Genomic DNA, 22476 nt, shown 5'->3' with positions numbered 1-22476 from the left:
TTTATAAACCAGCTTTCATAGTTTATAGTTATGTAGATTTGCTATTAAATAGACGTGGTCATATGCGATGTACACATTTGGAAATACAATGAGGGCAGACTAAAAATGAGATTAAAAATCCACTAGCAATTTAAGTCAAATTTTCAGCCTTCCTCCCACAGGATAGAGTTAGTCTGTCTTCATTCCCTCCTTCCTTCGTCCCTCCCTTTCTTCCTTCCTTTATTCCTTTCTTCTTTCCGTTCTTCCTTCCTTCCTTCCTTTCTCTCTCTCTCTCTCTCTTCCCTTCCCCCTCACCTGCCCTGCCCTCTCCTCCCCTTCCCTTCCCTTTCTCCCTCTGTGATGGTAATTATAAGAAAAACTTTTTCTAACCCTCTGTGGGTGAAACTGGAAGGAACCCTAAACATTTGCCCAGTTTTAAGCATCTGGGCACTATGTAGTGTTCTTACAGTCAAAGAAAAGTAAGTGGTCCAAGACTGGCAGATGGTGTTACTGGAAAGTGCTTATCAGACATCTCAGAGTAATTGGAAAAGGTTCTTTTGGAAATGCCTTTGAAATAAATGATGGCCTTACATGAACTGTTGCTGGGATGCTGCAGGCTCTATAGCTATTGTTTGCAACAAGTGCTAAACTGGTTGAGTCTGGATGGCTCTGGATAGCGTTTCTAGGTGCTATGCTGAAGGTGCATTGTCAACAGTCAGCCCATGACCAAAATTTAGATTTTTAAGATTCACTAATCCTATAAGGAATGCAAAGTAAACTTAAGTCTTAAATGCTTCATAGGTGTGTCAACTATTTAAAGGACACCCAATACTTTTAACTCACTCAGTTGCTTTAAAAATATATTTGTATCTTCTATCTGTGTTGTGTTCTCTCTATGTAATCCAAGGCTTTCTAATTGCCATACTCACAGGAGGAGGTCCCTGGCAACTGAATCTCCTCCTGCCTCCAAGGACTTGCCATTTATACATCATTTGTACCTCAAGCTCTTTTTTTTTTTTTTTTTTTTTTTTGCAGTTGTTCTGGTTTTGATTGTTCACATAGAACCACATAACCTAAATTTAGAAAGAAGGAAAGATAATTGCTATGAAGGGAGAGAAGGTGATCAAGATGATTTGAGATTTGATACCATAAAATTGTCAACATTTGCCTAGTTGTAATAACAGAGTGCTATTCTGTGCTTGTTGAGAAAATGCTGCACTTTTTTTCTCCCTCCAGATCTTAGTGTGTGATTCATAGAATTATTGAGTTGTTTTTCAACTTCTTAAGGGAGAAAATGAAAGTAAAAAATGTAGATGGTTACTCTAAATAAATTGACTTTATACATTTGTCACTAGAAAACAACTATTTGTAGTTGAATAGTAGCTTGTAATTGCAGTTATTATAGTTTATGGTATTTACAACCTGCTGTGGTTTGAATGTTGCTCTTAAGACTGTAGTTAGTGACCCACTCGATTTTAATTGCTAGGAAAATTCAGAAAATGTGAAAAACTTTTGTTTAAGCCTGGGAAATACCCATTCTTGCTTACCTCAAAATTGCATCAGTGACTACTTAATGACAGCAGAATGCATTGAAAACATGCTCTTTAAAATCTAGCTGTTACTAGAACACCATAATAACTAGGGTATAAGGGATAGTTGCTTTTTTTGTTGTAGGAACTCTGTGGTAAGAGGAAAGCTTCTACAAAATCCTTAAGAAAAATATAGTATAAAAAAGTAACTGGTAAATAGAGGATTTTAAAAAATGAAATGTGCATAAGAAGTAGAAAGACACATGTGTAGGTTTGACATGGTTATATTTATTTAAATTCTTTGTCTCCTTGGACTTTGCAGATAAGGTTGTTTTCTCTCTTTTTGACAAAATATGTAATTAAAAAATACATATATCATTTGTACACCTCTATAGTTTACAACTAGTCTCTTTTAAAAAAGTGATATGCCAAAACTCATTTTCATGTAGTAAAAGTTTGCAAATTTGAGCTCTCCAATGTCAGGAAACAAACATTTTGTGAACTAATTTCTAAATTACTAGCTGAGCTTGTAAATGTATCTGTTGTTTGTACAGCCAGGGCAATCTGTACAGAGCAGTCGGTATTGTTGGTGTTTCACCGAGCGTTTGCCATTGTTTAGTACTGTTTGTCTCTGTGTTTACTCAATATTACCATACGCTATAATCTCTAAACCAGATGAGAGCATCCGGCAAGCATAGACGTCCAAGCTGGAGCCAAAGTAAGCAGTGGGAAATGAAGCTGCTATAAAATTTTGTGGACACTAGTTGCAAAATGCGCTTTGAAAATTGTACATAGTAAATGGGAAAGTAGGTCACGCCTCATTTTTTATAGTCTTTTCCGTATCCATCTTTCAAAAGTTTGCTTATACTTGGTGTTCAAAGTAGGCATTTAAAAATGGTGTGGTGTGAAAATAATTTTTAAATAACAGTTTAAATAATTAAGTAGTTTGTGTTTATTTCCATTTTCTGTAAACAATGGGAGTATTTTTAAAAGCCTGTTACAACAACTAAATATACTTTTGATCACTTCTAATGGAAGGGGCTGTGTGACTAAGAGAGACATGAATGATACTGTGGTTTTTGTTCATTGTCATCAAACTTTATAGCCAATTTTAGTCAGCCTATTTAGAGTTTGTTTTCCTTTGCTGCCCACCTTACTGTTAGCTTACTTTAGTAAACTAGAACAAGTTTAGCCAACAATTTTTGGAGATAGAAAAGGGTAAAGAATGTCTGGCTTCTGGCTTCTGTGATCCGAAAAAAAAAAGAGACAGAAAAAACTCACTATAGCCTGAGTAATTAATTGAGAATTAATTTTTGTAAAATGTATAATTGAAACATTCTATTTTAGAAGGAGGTAGGTGGGACTGTGGGCTGCTTCAAATTTTAGCATTGAAATTAAAGATAAAATTTAAGTTATCAAATATTTACTGTACACTTACTATGGATAAGATAAAAACCCATTTAGGGATGAGAATTTGGGATGAGATGATTGTTGTAACTGAACATTGAATATAGTTCTCAGTATCCTGATATTTGAGAGTAAAAATTTTGAAAATAGATTCTGTAGTTCTTTTGATTTAATAAAAGGGAATATGCAAGTTCACATAGAGGAAGAAGCTTTTCAGTATTTAGAATTATCTCCTAGATCTGTATTGTTTTCTCATTCCAACCATGGGGAAAGACAGAACACTACAAACATCTTATGTGACCCAGCGCAACTATTACCCTATATACTGACTTAATGCATCATTTGTAAATCCTTAATAATAATGATCATCATAATCATAATAATACTATACTTCTGACCTTTCACAGTGTATTCATATCTGTTATCTCACTTAAGCCCCTTGGTTGGTCTTTCTATCAAAGCCTTTAAAGTGGATACATATGTATATACACACACACATATAATAATGTAAAAATGGTGTATGTATATAAAATATGAAAATACTTCCAGATTATTTAAATAAATATCTTTATGATGGCAAGGAGGTAAGTGATGGCTTTTATCCCCTACTAGGTGTCAGGCTCTTAAGCAGGCAGTTTATATACATTATCTCACTTAATCATCACCACTAAATTATAAAATAAGTATCTATATTCCCATTTTACAGATGAGACCTTCATGGTTGTGACTAGAGAGGTAGGAAATGGACTTCTGAGAGTGGAAGATACTGGTCCTGATGGAGGGACAGTGGTATTCTAAGACACTGTTTGATTATGTGTTCACTCTCTAGAGTGGTCAGGAAAGCTAATTTTGTGGTACAGGTAGGACTTGGACTGTTTATTGAAAAAAGGGAACAAAATCGAAGAATGGGGTTTGTGTAAATGCTGATGAGTTCCATTTAGATCGACTTTAAGGAAGGGAAGGAAAGATTTTACAGAAGATGGGTACAACTGGCTGTGGTAAGATTTTTGGTTTTTTGCCTTCAATTATATAGGTTTTTGTTCAATGTTTCTTTGAAAATTGTTAATAACATTTAAACTTTGCTGATGTTTGTGAAGGAATATGATGAGCTGTTATTACCTTGAATAGTTAAATAAATTTGGGAATGATTGCATTATTTATGAACATTATGGCCACCATGCCCTATGTAGGTTAAGGATATTTTTTTAAGCAAACTGAATTGTATGAGGTCTCTCTTAAATTTTTCTTTGTTACTTATTTAATATACAAACAAAGCTTATTTACTGTAGAAAAATTAGAATATAGAAATTAACATGAAGGGAAAAAACCAATAGTCCTATCACTGGGTTGAATGTATTTTGATTTTTTTTCCCTGTGTGTTTCAGAAATATGGCTACACACACCTTTCTGCAGGAGAACTTCTTCGTGATGAAAGGAAGAACCCAGATTCACAGTATGGCGAACTCATTGAAAAGTACATTAAAGATGGAAAGATTGTGCCAGTTGAGATAACCATCAGTTTGTTAAGGAGGGTAAGGAGTGTTAATGCCAACCACTTTATTAAATTAAATCTGCCTTTCCTTTGAATAATGAAAAAAAAATCAGAGTATTTAATTTCTTGCTTGTGGAGGGTAGCATGGTGTTTGAGAATGGCAGAACTGGAAATTCCACTTTCACATGGGAAGAAATTGGGACAGTAGCAAACATTCTCTACCTTAGTCTAGGATCAGCTACAACTCAATATCTGTATATGTGCACTTGACCCTTCCCAATGTGTGGGCCATCAGTCTTTTCTATTTCTTCTTCCTTTTCTCTTCCCTTTCCTCCTCCTCTTCCCCTCCTTTCCCTTTTCTGTTTTCTTCCAAACTTCCTTCCTTCCTTCCTTCCTTCCTCCCTCCCTCCCTCTCTACCACCCTACCACCTTCCCTCCCATGACCTTCCCATTGTTGCCAATCTCTCAGTCTTGATGTTTCCTTTTCTGGTGCATGCATCACCATCTTCAGTGTGAAATGCTGAGACTACTAGCTATCAAACTAAAATATGTTCTAAAACCAGATACCTTGCATTTACATAACTCTCCACTATAGATTCCCAAGACTACAGTCATAAATAGGTATTTTCACATATAAGAAACATGAAGGAGAAATGCAGGAGTTGGAACAGCAAGAAATAGTTGAAGCCTGATGGAAAAGAAATATATGAGCTTCTGGATGGAACTAGAGAAACTGGAAGACAAACAGTGGCTTATTCACACACATTCTTCCCTTTTGTCTCAGAGATTGGAGTAACCTGCTTCCATTGAGAGTAAATAAATCTTCTCTTCTTATTCTCTGGATTTAATGCCCCATCTCCACTTTTTTGCTTCATTGTGAAAGAGTAGTCTGTGCTTTTTACTTTTTCATTTTCTACTCTCAACCCTTTGCAATAAGGTTGTGTTTCCATCTTCATTGAAGCTATTCTTGCTGATGTTACCAGTAATCTTCTCTATCAAATCTAGGGGATATTTTCAGTCTTTTTTCTTGTAGCATTTAACTCATTGTCTGATTAAAATTTATTCTTCCTTTGTTCTCTGTGATACCATTTCTCTTGATTCTCTTCTTACTTCAGTGACTGCTGTTCCTTAAGTCTCCCCTGATAACTCTTCTTCTGCAAGTGTCTTAAACCATGATGCTTCTCAGCGTTTCATCCTCGGTTCTCCTCTTATTTTATACATTTCTTGCTGGATGGTTTTAGCCATGCCCAAGGCTTTCACTATGCTAAGGGTGCCAGATCTATAGCTCTAGCACAATTCTTTTTTCTGAACTCCAGACTTGTATTTCTATTAGGCATCCTTCTGAATGTCTCTCAAATGTCTCAAAATCAACATGTCAGAGGCTGACTGTATCATCTAAAATGTGATCACCCTTTGTTTCCTGTCCTGGTCAATGGTTCTACCATCTGCCAAGCTGCACAGGCCAGAAATCTGGGAGCCATCCTACATTTTCCACCTCTTCCTCACTTTCCCAAATCCATTCAGTGAGCAGATCCTTTCAGTGAGCTTTCCCTTTATCCTCTTCTATTAATTTTTTTTTCTCTATTACCACTACAATCTTAGTTCAGATCCTCTTTTTTTCTTACTCAGACTATTGCTAGAACCTTATCATTATTAGTCTTTTGCCATTAATCCATCCTTGTCCTTTTCTAATTCATCCTTCATGGTGCAGTCAAGGTGATTTTTTCTAACAGTGATGCAAGCATGTTCTTCTACTGCTTAAAATTTCTAAGTGACCCTGTATTGCTTGTAGAGTAAAAACCAAATCTTTAGTGTGGTGTGACAAGTTCCTCATTAATTTTGGCCGTACCTGCTTCTGGTCATATCTCCTACCACTCTCTACACACATCCTAAGATTCACCTCTACCAACTTATTTCAGAGTCATCAAAGCTGTTATGCTACCTCACTTCTGAGCCTTATACTTCCAGTTTATACCGTCTCAAGTACCTTGATCCCTGTCTGCCTGCCATTTCATTATTTAAGATTCAGCTCCACTGCCACCTCTTTGATAAAGCTCTCTCTGGCAGTTTCCCAGATAGTTTGTGCTTACTTCTTTGTTTTATCATAGCATCCTTTCATACCTCAGTGTAGAACTTAGCACATTTACTTACGCATGTCTGTTACCCCGTGGACTGGGAGCCCCCCAGGGGACATGACCTTGCTCTTCATGTTTCCTGATAATAGGCCTTGAATAAACGTATGCTGATTGAGTAGAATATTGAGGTACCTCCAGATATTTTCTACTACTGTAATTGGGATAGAAGTGCTGCAGCAGGGGCCCAAAAGCATTCTGTGCAGGTTTTGTGAATGTTAGGTAAGCCAGGCGCTAGGATAACCCTCAGATAAAGGAATTAGGGGTCCTGAGAACCATTGTTCTGAGGAACTAGGGAACAGTTGGAGCACTGAGGGAACTGGATGTTTGCTCTGGAATAGAGGCTCGTCTGGATTTTGTCAAAGTCATGCGTCTGTGCTTCTCCCATGGTGGTCGACAGTGGTAAGGGTTTGGAGACAACAGGTAGTGCATCTCCCGTTCACATATCTCCGCATTCTACCTAAATTCAGACTTTGGAAGAGGATAGTGAAACGTGCTACTCGTACTGAATGTGTTGTTCCTTTTGCTACCTGTGTTTTGGGGTGGCCAGTGGCATTTAGGTTTAAATTAGCTTTAGTTAAAAAAAAAAAAGAGTATCAAATCTTACACTAATAATGAATGCAAGCAATCTTTATATATGCAAAGCTTTTTGTAGTTGAACTTGAATTACTACAGAAACTCTGAGTACCTGCAGAAGCAGCATACTTCCTACAATAGCAGAATGACTTGGGAAGAGGAAAGGGAAGGCGAGGTAGGGTCTCTAGTGGCTGGAGTAAAGATACTGGTTAATTCTTACCTTCCTCCTTTTGCTGTTTATAACTTTGTGAAAGTAATGTATGCTTACTATAGAAAATTTAGAAACTACAGAAAAAAATTATATGCATATAAAATGGAGGAGGGGTACATACCCGTAACTCTACCAGCTTGAGGCAACCATGTTAGTACATTTAATACATGAGATTATTTCCTTTAAGTCTTTTTTTTATGTGCACCCTCCACTTTTTATGATTTAAAGCATAATAATAAAACAAGCACTCATATAGCTACCACTCTGTTAAGAAATTTCATTTTGTTAATGTAGTGTTGAACCTAAATCTTCCTTTTCCTTTAGGAAATGGATCAGACAATGGCAGCCAATGCTCAGAAGAATAAATTCTTGATTGATGGATTTCCAAGAAATCAAGACAACCTTCAAGGTTGGAACAAGACCATGGATGGGAAGGCTGATGTATCTTTTGTTTTGTTTTTTGACTGTAATAATGAGGTAATGAAAATCTTCATCTGCCTACATGGGCTTTAAACAGATAGTGGTCAACTGTTAGAGAAAAACCAAGTCATTTCTCTTTTTTTACTGGTATTTATTTTATATTGGCAATAGTATTTTTTGAATTGGTGAGTTGGATGGACAGAACAGCACTGTCTTACTGTTGGATTATTAAAAGCTATTTGACATCAGTAAACTTGTGGGCCTAAAATTTGCTTTGTTTTCAAAATAACAAGAATTTGTTTTGTTTTGAATGAAGAATTGACTTACACAGTAACGTTAGGTAATGAAGTTGCACCGTTACTTCCCAGTAGGCACTATTATCAGATCTTGCCTTAGGATGTTGTTTACTAGAAAAGAAACACATTTCTGGGAAGTTGGGAAAACCTTCTATTTTAGAGAAACATATAAGCCATTTTTGTCTTCTACAAGTGAAATGATCTTGAAAAGAGCAGGAAAGCCTTCTTTTTCTTTCTGGCACTTCTAATAACATACCCAGACATACCTTTGAATAACTAAATGAATTTCTCGGAATCATTTAATTAAAAGGCCTGACTCTGACAACTGTAATATAAACTTTATTAAATTAATACCAACAGCCTGAAAGAATAAGAATCTGAAGTACTGCCTTGAAGGAAGTTGACTATTCTTGGGTTGAATAGCAAATGTGCCTGTGGTAGAGAGACTTGCTGCAGCCTTTAAGTTGTTTTAGAATGTAACTCTCTTCTTCCAACCCCCAAAAATATGTTTTCACTTATTCTTCAAAGTTAATTTTAGAATGTTACCACAGCTTTTATAACTAAGGAATGTTTATTCATGATTAACAAGGGATATTTTTATTCACATACAAATATGTTGACTTTTAAATATTTGGATATTTGTGGAATTATCGAAAGAAAAGTAAGCAAAAATGGTACAAAGTTTGAGACATGTAATTCATACTTAATAAGTTAATAATATATCCTAGATGGGACCATACACATAGAGATCATCTTTTTATTGCGGTTTGAAAAAAAATACACAGGAAAAACTGAGTCATGAATGTATTCTTATTATGCTCTGTACTTATTTAACGTAGTTTATATAAATTGAACCACATGTTTCAACTTTGCATGTTGATTAATGAATTAGACACGTTGGGTTTAACGCAGGGTTTTGTTGGTAATGTCTTCAAACTTTATTCTCTTTTCATGCTTAAAAGACTGGCAAATTCATGTCTTTTTAAAAATAACCTTGTGTATATTTCTCTTTTTAGATCTGTATTGAACGATGCCTTGAGAGGGGAAAGAGTAGTGGTAGGAGTGATGACAACAGAGAGAGCTTGGAGAAGAGGTACTCTGCAAGTTTTACACATAACCACCCCAGTCTCGTTTTGGAGCTTGAGTAGCGGATTAAACACTTGCCCCATTTTGGTCCAGAAAAAGAAAATGTCATGCTTAGATATGTAAAAAGTCTTGTCTAAAAAGAGATAAGGGAGGGAGTCAGTTGGGTCATATTCTGTGTTGTCCCCTGATCTGTCCTCTAACAGGGGAAAGAAGTATACTTAGAACCTTGCAATATTTGCTCTTTTGCAGAATTCAAACCTATCTTCAGTCAACAAAGCCAATTATTGACTTATATGAAGAAATGGGGAAAGTCAAGAAGATAGATGCTTCTAAATCTGTTGACGAAGTGAGTATCCCCCAGCCTACCTAAAAAGTTAAGTAAAATGTGCCTGGGGCCTGGGCGGGGTGCAGGAGAAAAAGAAATACTATGACAGACTTAGGTTGCTTTTTAAGATACTGGAGACTAAATGAAAAACTAGGCTTTTTCTCCTTTTTGAATAGAGTCTAAAATGGATTTTACATCTTTAGACTTGGTTCTTTGTAAGAAGTAAGTGGTTTATTAATTCTCAAACCTCTTTTGTCAAGCCCTGAAAAATTGGCATTTTGAGGACTGTGATTTGGACTATGGTCATTTTTTAAAAATCTGTAACATGAATGGCAGATCGTCTAACTGAAGAGCCCCAAGCTAAAATCATCTCTTCCATCACAGAGAGTGTAGCTCAGGAGGTGCAGAGTTAGCACAACTCTGCGCTTGCCTCTTCCTTCATGAATCAGTGGTCTCTGTGCTGTGGTTTCCAAGCCCTCAGTGCCCAGCCACCATTTCTAGTGTCTTAAATTCACCTAACCTTTCCGTGATTCCCTGTATCATCTTCTTCTGGACCTTTCTTTTTTATCATATAGTCACTTTTGGTTTTTTTACCTATGGTCACTTCCTATGGAAGTAAAGTAATGCATCAGAAAACTTAGTGTTTTAGTATCAGAACTAGGAAGATAAACCACTTCAGTTTATATTTTATCATTTATTATTGGTAGCCTATCAAGAAGCTTGTTTGGTCCTAAAAATATTAATAAAATTGAAGCAGCATGTTCATAACTTCATATGTATTATTTATGATATTATACTACTGTCTGAAGTAAAAGAGATGAAACTAAGAAATTATAATGTGTTTTTTAGTGATCCATTTTGAAAATTAACATAAAATTGACTGTTTTAAGAGGAATTTAGCGATGTGGTATGTTAACAATATCTGCTTTTTAAATTATTGTTATCTTTTTTCCTTTACAGGTTTTTGACGAAGTTGTGAAGATTTTTGACAAAGAAGGCTGATTCTAAACCTGAAAGCATCCTTGAAATCATGCTTGAATCTTGCTTTGATAGCTGCTATCACAACCCCTTTTTAAGACAATTTTAATCTTTCATAATTACATCTCAGTTAGTGGCTGGAAAGTACATAGTAAGACAAATTAAATTTTTTATCTTCAGTTTTAATTTTTTTTTCTTTCTGTCGCTGGAGTAGATTGTTAATTCGGTTCTAACTTCATCTTAGCTATGGTGCTCACAAAACAAAGAAGAATATTAGCTGGTTCTTTGTTTTTATTCAAAAAGAATATCCCTTTTATAGTTTGTGCCTTCTGTGAGCAAAACTTTTTAGTATACCCTTCGGTAATTACAACATGTTTGGATTAGGGATTCCCCATGTCTTCTTTCTCTTGCAGGTTTTAAATTTCCAGCCTGTTAAGGGAATTTGTGGACCAAATTCCAAAAGAACTTTTTGTGTAGTTAGTTCTTGCACAATGTGTTTGGTAAACAAACTCATAAAGTGAATTGCTAGAAATGTTTTAGTATTTATCAAATAACTGACCATTTCCTATACAAAGGGAAGACAGCTTAGGCTTTATTTCACTACAACTTGTACAAAGTTGTGTGACAGGACAGTCTTTGCTTCCAGGGATTAGGATGGGGGCGCTGGGGATTCAGAGCCTGGCAGAATTGTCAGCTTTATTCTGACATAAATCTGAGGACGTAAGGGGCAAGGATCACATCTAATGACATGGTCCTTATGCTCTATTATATAGTGTTGTTAATGAAACTGATCTTAACAAAATTCCCAGCCGTGGAACCTTGAAATGCATGTATTTAGATTTATGGTAAAATGAGTCAGTCAGCAATTTAGTAATACTTCAAAGTTTTTTTGTTTGTTTTCTAGACTAAGTATAGGGTTAGTATAAAGCAGAAAAAAATCTAATGGTTAAATTTCCCATTTGAATTTTATTTTCTTGAATACTTAAAAATCATTGCACTTTGGTCAGAAAAATAATAAATTTATCTTATAAATGTTTGATTCCCTTCTTGGCTACTTTTATTCAATAAATTCTTTTATGGCATTATGTTGAAGCATCGAAAGGTACAGAATTTAAAAAAAAAAGCTATAGAGTCTAAGGGAATTTTCTGTTAAATCCATTCTTCCTTTAAAAATCTCTGAGAAATTTCTTTTCTCCTTTCTTATCTTTTTCTGCTGTCACTAGTGCAAAGTGGTATCCAAGGTTCTTAATATGAGATTTATTATAATATTTCTCATTTTCAGCACTTATACTGTTTGGTATACAGGGTTAAATTGGGCAAGGAATTTTGACTTTGTATAATTAGATTTTATATTTAAAGTCATCGAGAGTAGTGGGACAACTTATGGATGTTCTTTTATTGTAATAGATTTATTTATTTCTATGTGTATTATGAAATTCACTTACTAATGATAAATTTTCAACATACGTGACATAGAACACAAAATATTCGTAAGTATTGTAACATATTAGCCACTAAAATTTGTGTTGAGATTATCTTGGTTTCTTGGAAGAGTTTGTAATGAATTCTGACCTTGTGATTTGGTCTAGCCAATACAGAGGGATTTTACTGGTAGTTTTAATCAAACAGCTGAAGTATGAAGCAAGAGTAAAGACTCAAGATCTTGAGAACATTCCTACTCACACAAGTGAAGAAATCCATCAGATGGGGATCTAAATATTTATATTGATATTGTGAAAGCAACTTTAAGGTTTTTAAGAAGACTGCTGAGTCTAGGTCCTTTGCTTTCTCCCATCAAATATCTTTCAGTGGCATTTTGAGAACAAAACTCAAGAAGCATAGTAATTAGAATTACTGAATTTTGAGGCTTTGCTTTTTGTTTGCTTTTAAAGTAGAAAAACATGTTGGCAATATTGAGTTTAAGAGGTGATTGAGATACAACTGACTTTACTAGTTTGGTCATTCCATTTATTAAAGATACAGTCATCAAGAAGTTTTTGACTTTAAAGACCCCAATGGAAGCCTTGCTATTTTTTAAAAAAGTAACAACATTATTTTCATTCGGTGATGTTGGTTGTGTATGAATTATTTAGTAAATAATCTCAATAAATTTTGTGCTATGGCCTTTGCTGTTTGCTGGTTCAGATTTCTATTCTCTCAAACATATGAAAGATCAAGAAGTATCATATTTAACATGTAAACATGTGGGTCTTCACAGGGCAAAAGCAGAGTTTAGGATCCAGAAGAATTTTCTGCTCTGTGTATTATGTTTATGTGTCTTGAATTCACCAGAAAGCATGGCTTCATCATATTCCTTCCAGAAGTAATCTGGATCGAGGCACAAGTAGCCTAACTCGTTATTGGACAGCAGCATCAATTGCTTGTTTGAGGGGAAAATTGGCAGCAGGCAACGTGTCTCAGGATGCGGGTTTTTTGTCGGCTTGTGGCTTTATCCATGTAATTTAAGTGGTTGTCTGACATTCCAATGGTCCCTGGAGATAATAGTGGTTGGCAATGTTGGCCAGACAAGGTCAGCATCTTTTCCCTGGAGGTTTGGTCCTTCATCTTCAAACATACTAACTGTACAAACCGTAGTGCTACAAACACATTTTCTGCCTTCCAAGAGTTTTCTATCTAAAACTAACACTTTCGGGTGTGAGGGTGATCTGGCTGTGACATCTGTCACCCCACTGATGGCCAGGGTGGATTCAGCTGATCAGGCTGGTAGGCGGGTGTCCCCTTCTTCCCTCATTGCTCCATGTGTGTCCCTTCTGAAGCTGCACGCTCCGATGACCTTCCCCAATAGCAGAGGACCATCTTTCACTCAAGGGTATACGAGTAACTGCGCTCCCTCCCTAGGACCTCCAGACAAGCTCTCAAGGTCCATTTGTTGGACACCGTAGGGTAGTCAAGCTCCCAAGACTCCAGACACAGCCAATGAGATGTGGCGTGTGGCAGTCTGCCTTTCTAGAAAACAAAGAAATAAAAAACCCAAAAACCTAATACGCTGATGTAGGTAGACCTTCAGATGTCTTCTGTTTGCTATCTTTAATCATTCTTATAGTCTGTTGCAATTCTCTGTAGCCTACCTGCATACTTGAGCTGAGTTAAGTACTCTTTAATTCTAAGCATTTTTTTAATGAAAGAAAGGAAGCTCGTTTATTGTATACCAAAGGAAAAGATAAAAATGGTCCTAATCACTTAATCCCTTTATTTCTTCATCCATTACTTTAGTGTAAGTACTCTCTCGCTTTCCTTTGAAAGGGTGTGGTTATTTTGTTTGTGATGATAATCCTGGACTTCAGCTGAATTCTGCAGGTCACTATCTTTCCTGTCCTGGAAAGCTGAAAGACTAAATGGAACTTCTGGCTACCACCCAATTCCGTGTCAGCCACACCAGCTCCAGGCTGTCACCATGGCTCACACTTTTCTGGAATCCCTGCTGTTGCATTCATTCCTCAAAGAGATTTTTCTTTCATAACTGGCCTCCTAAGACCCAGGCATAAGGGAAGAGGGCTTCATTATTCTGTACTATTTAGGGAGACAAGGGTAATAAATCACCATTTCTCTACGTGGTGAGGTTCTTGTAGCCACAGAAAAATGTTTTTTATTTTGTGATACATTTTGAAGTAACTTTATGCAACTTCCTAACACTGGCCTTTGATCTCCTAACCAACCAGAGGAAAACCATCTGCAGAAGTAGGGTACTACATCCCAACCCTAATGACAGGTAATCCTAACAAACTTCAAGAGCCGTCTTCACAGTGAAATCAAGCAGTTAAACAGCATACTGCATAAATGCCGGATGTATTCTCTTTTGGTTGAGAAACCACATTTAAAAGGAGAAAGTAAGATTCAAAAACAGCCATGTATGTGAGCTTTGGGAATGCTCATATAGTTCCCTTTAGAAGGCTTCCTAGAAGAAATGTACTCTCAGTAGCAGCTTTACAAAATTAAGGGGAAAGAATTGCTACAGTGGACTCAGGATGGACTTCCAAGAAAACCTGAATCGGATAAGTTTCCTTGCTAGTTGGTAAATCCTCGCAGCCTTTTGAGGACTCTGGGTAGAACTGGCCTTCTCACAGCCACCTGGCTCCAAGGGCTTCCTGAGCCAGAAGGAAAAGAAGTGGAATGGGGGCAGCAGTTAGTACTGAAAAGCACAAAGCTGTTGTGCACGGCTCACCCTAGATTAGTAGTTTTATAAAGAAGCATTTTCCTAAGTGGCTGCAAAGCAGCTGCCAGAACTTGGCCAGAATATCTATGATCATTGTGAGGCTGCATCACAATGGCTTTTTCAAATGTAAACCTCTTTTTAATCACTGTGTAATGGGCACAGTAGGCTGTGAAGTCATCCTATCCTCAGCTGGGATGGTGGTCAAGATGGACACGTTATTTAAGAGGGGAAATGCTAAAGTTTCATGGCTAACTTTAGATTGAGTCAGTATTCCCACACCAAAGTGACCAAGTTAAAACAACGGCATTCAAAGTCTCCCTGACGGCAAGTGCTGTGTCAGAATGTGTCAAATCCAGTATCAGACATGATTGAGCAGAGGCTGTATCTGTATTCCTTCCTCTATTTAGAGCACTTACTTAGGTCTGGATGAGTGCTGTTTAGGGGAAAAAGGTAATTGCTAGACCTGAGGCTGCTGCTGCTACTGTGCGCTTGTGGGAGATTCAGAAGTTTAGAGGATGGGGTGGGATGAGGGTAGTGAGACTAAAACCGTTTGTATAGCAAAGCCAAGTTGGTTCAGTCCAGATACACTATGGCTCTTGTAGGAACTTACTTATTCTCCCCGTAATCACTCCCACTTCCCATCTGTCCGAAAGTCTTCATAATCATAAACCACATTCCCACTCCTCCATGAGTATTTTGTTAATGAAAATGCATTGCAGGAATGTGACTCCCTTAACATCACCTATCTTTATTTATCCTTAACTTGTGGTTTGAGTAATTTTGTGGACATTTCTGAGTTTAGCTTTTGTTTTTGACTTAAAGTAGCTGTTTAATTTGTAATCATCAACTAAATTGTTTTATGTGATGATACGCAGATTCTGGGCAATTGTTGAAATAATAGTTAGGTGCATATATTCATTTATGGGCCATCTGTCCAAGTTGTGGTTATCTCAGTCTGAAGTCCACCTGGAACCCCAGCCACATTCCCTGGTCCCTCCTGAAAGCCAGGACACAGAACAGTTCTCTGTCCATAGAAGCCAGGAGGAAAGACTGAGGAACATGATGAGAGCCTGTGCCTTCACCTGAGAACTCAAATACTGAGAAGTTTCCCTAAGCTTCTGTTTCTGCCTCTTAGGTCCCCTCCCCGGTGTCTGGGAAAGGTACTCAATGAAGTTTGCTGGGGGAGATGCTGCTGGTGGTCAGGAGGGGCCTGGTTTGCATTGGAGGAGGGGAGCAGTGTATTCCAGGAGAGGGAAACGGCGCTAGCCAAAGGAAGGAAGTGAGAATGAGTGAGGGGTAGGGGAGACCATGCACGCACCAGACAGCGGGAGACAGGAGTGTGCAAAGATAAGGTGGGGAAACACAGTGGACAAACCTTAAAGACAAGTAAAAGAATGTGGATTTATCCTGTGTCTATTCAGCTGGGTCCAGACCAGAACACTGGGTAACTGTGAGGCTGATGAGCTGGTTTGACAAAGGCTTCTCAGATTTTGAAGGCTGCACTTTTCCTCCCCTCATGCCTCCTCTTTATTCTTCTCTTTCTCCTCACCGTAAGCTGTCCCTTGAGTTCTATTCTGAATGCTTAATGGTTTTTCCACCTCACTAGGGACAGTTTGCAAACCCTTCCTGGCTTGGCCTGAGTTGGGGTTGGGCCCAGGGCCGGCCTGCTCAGGCGAGCTGGGGAGAGAAGGTGGCTCCCAGCAATAAGCAACCCACAGAACTGTGTCTGTTATTTAAGAAAAGTTTCTGGGTTTTCGGCTAATTGCAAAAATACATAATGGATGCTTTTTGCATCTGCTAGTTATTCTGGAACAGGCCTGCATCCAAGAGCAAACTTTAAACAAACAATAAGATTATGGAGCTTAACTATTTCAATGTGTAACAGAAAAGAAAGCCAAGGTCCCGAAAGTTACATTAACACACATGCACTCAGACACAAGCAATCACAATGGACACACATACATACAAATACACAGACACCCATTCGGGCACCAGTGCACCCAAATGCTTACTTGCATACTAGCACCTAGTACACACGTGCACGCACAGCTCAAACACATGCCTAGTCACGGGCCCGATAACACACAATCTCAGACAGAGATAAATGCACATGCATGCACTCATATACAGGTATACACCTACACAGCTGGGGACATGAGCCCACTGACACACCTCCTAGGTGGGTAAGTGGGTCCTCCCAGTCCAGAGGTAAGTGAAGTACTCTGAGGGACACTGTGTTTGGGTGCTACTAGGTGTAGTTACTCAGTGTGACCACTAGGGGGCGCCCAGGATCCATTCTCCATCCACTTCTGAAGGTTCTGTCAGCTAGTCCATTGTTTCTGTACCCACAAGCCTGAACCTTGTTGTTCTGGATCCCTGAACAGAACTAGGAGGCTCCTTGCTCCCAACTCTAACCTTCTAGAACCCACTGTATTCATTCTCACCTTTTCCCTGTCTCAAACCAGTGAAACAAGCACAAGTCTCCGTCCCTTCTCCCTCCTTGCTGAACACATACTTCAGGGCCCCCACACAGTCCCGAGACTGCTCTCTAGAGAAGTGGATGTCAGGTTTTGATCGTAATGTGGCCTCTACCAAAAACTTCTCTCCCAGGAGCAGCTGTCAACATCCCACCTAGTTTTCAGAGCCTACTTCAAACTGCCAAAGTTAACGATATATATTAAAATAACTGAATGAATGAGTTAATGCCCAGCCCAACACCTGACTCTGCCTTTCCCATTAACCCCAGCTGGAGAGGTCTCACACCCTCTAGCTCCAGCCTCCCAGCTTTTTGTGTACTTTTATGAAATGAAGCCTAGCTTCAAAACAGAGCAAAGGCAGGAAGAACCCAAATGTCATGAAGTCAGCCCCTTTCAGCATCTCTGACAGGTAGCTACTCTAGTAATGGAGAACTCAACCCCTCCCTGAGCAGCCCTTCTCATTGGCTAGCTCAGACTTCCAGAAAGTTCCTCCGTGTTCCTCCTCCATAAACATTCTCAGAGCTCCTTCTTCTGAACAGATAAGATTTCTGCCCTTCAACGCATTAGCAGTCTGGTGAGGGCATTTAACCAGGACAACATGAGGCATGCAAGCAATAATACAGCAAGGACAAAGTGCAGGGGAGGCTGTGATGAACTTCCTAGAGGAGAGAGGTGGGGAGTCAAGGAAACATTCACAGAGGAGTGAGAGCTGAGATGAGACTCATAGAATGCATAAGAATAATCATTACAGCTGTTGACTGAATGCTTACTGTGTGTGAGAGTGCTGACCCTCACACAGGAAGAAGTCTAGCCCAGCCTGCCTGTCTGCAGTGTGGGGGCTTAGCCACGAGGCCCTAACACCTCTCATGGCATATAAATAGCATAAGAGTTTGGGGGCCACAGGGAGGGGAAGGGCATGCCAGGGGTCTTCATTTTCTATTGCTGCCTGACAAGTCATTGCAGATGCGGTGACTTTAAACAACTCCCCCCTTTTACCCAGCAGCTGTGTAGGTCAGAAGTCCAGGTCGTCCGCTCACAAAGCTGAAGTCAAGGTGTCATCTGGGCCCAGCTTTCCTCTGGAAGCTCAGGAAGAATCCGCTTCCAAGCTCCTCCGTGCAGTTGGCAGAATTCAGCTCCCTGTGACTGCAGGACTGAGGTTCCTGTTTCCTTGGTAACTGTTGGCCGCGGAGCTCTCTTGGCACTAGAGGCTGTGCTCGGGTCCTCTCCACGCGCCCCCTACATTTTCCAGTCGACAGAGGCAAACAGAATCTTCCTCATGCTTTGAATCTCAGACTTCCTCTTCTGACACCAGCTGGACAAACAAGTCATTTATGTTGTTTATAGATGCATCTGAAAACTTAGAAACGAACAATCTGTTTTTCACGTAACTGTGTTAGTCTCATTCATTGCAGAGCTGGTGGTGGTTCCTAGATTGTATTTGCTTTTTTACACCACTTTTTCTTTTCCTCAGGTTCCTAATTGTCTTTCTCATTCCCTCACATTCATCCAGTCTCCCTCTCTCCCTGGAGACTTCCTTCCACGACCCCTGTTCTCCTACTTCAGTCTGGTCCTTAGACAGGTGTACCAGCCGGCTGGACACCTTTGCCTACCTTTCACAGCTTTCTGTTTGGGGTCCACTCTTTTCTGAAACATATTGCCCTCTTTCATGGTTTATTCTCACATTTGCCTAGAGCACACCCTCCAAGAAACCACCTAAGGACAGGTGCATAGGACGTAAATATTCTGACTCTTGCATGTCTCCCTGTGTCTTTATTATCTCTGCATAGTTGACAGTTCACACAACTATGTTCTCTCAGCACTTTGAAGCATTTCTCCACTAACTTGTAGCATCCTGTGTTGCTGCTGAGAATTCTGAAGTCATTCTGATTATTATTCCTTTGTGACCTTTTTTCTTTATTTTCATTCTCCCATCTGAAAGCTTTTAGAGCTTCTCTTTATCCAGGTGTTTAAAATGCCATGATACAGTACCTGAGTGTGGGTCATTTTTTCATTGATCTTGGGGCACACATTGAGCTCTTTTAATATGGAGACTACATGAACTTTGTTCATGGGGCATTTTCTTAGGTAACTTTTAAATAATTTATCTTCTTCATTTTAATCTGTTTTTGCTACAATTTCCATTATTTGGATTTTTAGCTTCTTGTATTGATCCTTTGTGTCTCTTATATTTTCTACCTCCTTATCTTACTATTTCTTTCTCTGGGACATTTCCTAACTTGAAAACATTGTTATACATTAAATTTTGAAATATATATTTAAATTTGCAAGAGCTCTCTCTTGTTCTCTGGTGGTTTCTTTTTCCTTCATCCCATCCAGTTCTTATTTTATGGATACACTTCCTCCTTATAAATCTCCATGAGGATATTAATAAAGTGTGCAACTTTTTTTTTTAAAAAGTTCATTTCTGCTCCTTGCATCACTTCCATTTCCTTTGGAGTCATTTTATTTGTTTGTCTTACTTCCTTTCAGTTTAGTGGCTTTCCTCAGATGTGTGGTAATTGTTGGCTGTCTATTCATATTTAAGAATGAAGAACTAAAGGCTTGCTGATTAGCTAGTATGCAGGCCTCAGGTTGACTGGGCAGTCAATCTATAAGAGGACTTCCTTCCCCAACTCCCACTGTGAGGCCAGAACATAAAGGTCTTTCTTTCCAACTAGCCCCTCTCACCAGCTCCTCTTCCCCATAACTGAGCTGTGAAGGACAGGCCATATTCTCCCAGGTCAGAAGCCCCTCTGCCGCCTCCCTCTCAGGGCTCCTTGGCTCTGCTTGTGCCCCTAGAGATGGAAGCTGGGCACGTCCAGAGGCAGCTGTGTCCCTTACAAAGTGCTTCCCCTCAACAGTCTCAGCAAGGATGCTGGGAACCACACAGAACCAGTTGGGTTCCACTTCCTCATTTCAGTTAATAACGTGATAAAATAATGAGGATGAATAACATTTACCACTTACTATGTGTCAGGTCTCATGCTATGCTCTTATTAGGTAGCATCTCATTTAATTCTCAGAACAACCTAAGAGGCAGATATAATAATCCCTAGGTTACAAAGTGTCCCTCCACAGACACTGAAGCTCGCAGAGGCTAACTTACTCAGAGACATACAGCTAGTAGCAACTACAGAACTAGAACTCAAACCTAACAGTATCTGCTGCCAAAGCCTAAGAATTTGAAATGGTCTTGAAATGTCCTATTTAAGTCCCACCTCCTCCAGGAAGTCCTTCCTGATCATGTTTTTCTCCTGCTCCAGACTTTGACAAAGAAGCCAACTCATCATGGCTTAAACCTTTAGAACGTTATTCGTTTCCTCAGGTCCAGAGAGGGTAGTCCCAGGACTGTGTAGCGGCTCACAGGTGGCAAGGACCATGACCCCTTTCATCTTACCACACCATCATCCCCAGGGGGTGGGTATGGTAGATTACATTTTATAAAGTTGGATGCAACAACATCTCCCATGCTGCTTGCTCTTCTGCAATGTGACCTTGCCATTCCTTCATGAAGAGGAGGAATCTAATTGTCTTCCCCTTGAATCTGGACTGGCCTTAGTGACTAGCTTAACCAATAGAATGTTAGTGGAAATGACATCTTGAACTTTCAAGGTTAGGTCACAAGCTTTGCAGCATCCCTCTTAAAACGCTGAGTGTTTGAAACACTTGCCCTCAGAAACCAGCAGCCAAGCCACATGATGAGGCCATGTGCAGGTGTCCTGGCCCGGAGCCCTGGCTGAGCTCTCATGGGACATCCAGAGTCAACCACCAGTTATGTGAGTGAGGATCCCAGACATCCAGCCTGGCTGAGCCTTTAGATGACTCCTGCCCCAGCCTCCAGCAGACTGCAGCCACATAAGAGACCTCAAGTTAGAGCCACCCAGTTGAGCCCAGTCAACCTACAGAATGGTAAAAGACAGTAATAAATTGTTGTTTTAAGACAATGAATTTTTCAGGTAGTTTGTTACATAGCAAAAGATGATTAAAACAGTTAGCTTTTTTCCTTTAGCCTGTTGCCTCAAGTTATAAGATGGCTGCCTCAGCTCCAAGCATCATTACAAACAGCCACATCTAAAAGCAGAAGTGAGAGAGTGAATATGGAGCAAAGGCTTTCTCCTTGAGTGACTTTAAGGTGGGGGGGGTATCTTACCCAGAAGTCCCTCAGCAGAACCCTCCACGTTCTTGTTGGCCAGAACGAGGTCACACAGTCTCTCCTACCCACTAGACAGGCTGGGTGCAGCCTCTTTAGTGGGAAGTAGGTGAGGAAGCAGGAGGCTGGGAATGACCACTGGGTGGGCAACCGACAGTGTTTGTTATACTTGATGTGGCAGTTGTTCTCGGAGAAAGAAGAATCAGGTGGGAAAATGACCCCATGCTAAAGAAGGAGCCTCCACTGCTCCTTCCAGAAATGAAGCTGTCTCAGTGGGAACAAGCTGATTGCAATCTCCTTCCTTAGGGAGGAAACACGGTGTCCTGCTGGAGCCCTACTCGTGGAGGCAGAACCGGGCTCTGTAGCTTGCTAGTGGTGCAGTATTGGCGGATTAGTTCTCCATTCGGTGCCTTAGTTTCCTCATCTGTGCAATGAAAGGATTCCTTCCAACTCCAGGCCAGGAGAAGCCAGGGCAGAAGGGGAGTGCTGGGTGCTGCCCGTGTGTGGAGGCCACGCACTGCCCAAGCTCAGTGGAGCCTGCCTCTAGCCACAGATGTTGGCATTTGCCAAACAAACCCTAATCACTTAATGAGAAATGAAAATGGTGCCTGGTTCCTCCACTTAATTGCCGCTTTGAAAACAACACACGGGAGATTTATAGTAATCACCATAATCGCCTCATAAAAACCCAAGAATCTGAAAACTGACACGCCTCATTTCTGGGAGGAATTAGAGGCAAAAATTAAGGCAAGGATTCCTGGCCTGCTTTGGCCTTGGCTCCCTGGAATCCAGGACTCTGCCCACAGAGAGCCTGCCGCCCTGGACAACCTCCTGGCCCCAACTGAATGATTCCGAATGCTCCACGGCAGTGTTTCCTGGCAGGCCTGTCCCCTGGGCCTCCTCGTCTTTGGTACGCCCTAAGGAAGGCGGACCATGTGCGACCACGCCCGACGTCCCTGAGTGTCAGGCAGAGGTCCTGAAGGAGGAGAGAGGAATCCTGCTGCGCCTCCTTGCAACACGCGAGCTAAAGGATAGGAGGCGAGTTTCGGGGGACACACAGGCTGCCCCCAGCCCATGGAAAGCCACAGCTCACAGGTTCTCCGAGGCCATCCATCTTGACTTACACAGCTTTCATGACAAGGTGTTAAGACTTCCCAGGACATGTACTAAGACACCCTGACCGCGAGAAGCTTCGCACTCGGCTCAGCAGAAAACTCTTCCCTCTCACGGCCTCATAACTGGAC

General features: G+C 39.9%; 1 protein-coding gene across 1 annotated transcript in view; it reads left to right on the top strand.

Annotated features, from left to right (window-relative positions):
* Window positions 1–12561, top strand: part of CMPK1 (cytidine/uridine monophosphate kinase 1) — a 29929-nt gene extending 17368 nt beyond the window's left edge. The window contains exons 2-6 of the mRNA XM_010984719.3: window positions 4301–4447; window positions 7651–7803; window positions 9059–9135; window positions 9378–9474; window positions 10414–12561. Coding sequence (XP_010983021.2) covers window positions 4301–4447; window positions 7651–7803; window positions 9059–9135; window positions 9378–9474; window positions 10414–10455 — 516 coding nt within the window. The 3' untranslated portion in view covers window positions 10456–12561. The remainder of the gene's footprint in view (window positions 1–4300; window positions 4448–7650; window positions 7804–9058; window positions 9136–9377; window positions 9475–10413) is intronic.
* Window positions 12562–22476: the final 9915 nt, after the last annotated feature.

This window comes from Camelus dromedarius, chromosome 14 (genome assembly GCF_036321535.1).
Source record: "Camelus dromedarius isolate mCamDro1 chromosome 14, mCamDro1.pat, whole genome shotgun sequence".
Lineage (NCBI taxonomy): Eukaryota > Metazoa > Chordata > Mammalia > Artiodactyla > Camelidae > Camelus > Camelus dromedarius.
This window is presented reverse-complemented; position numbering and strand designations above follow the sequence as displayed.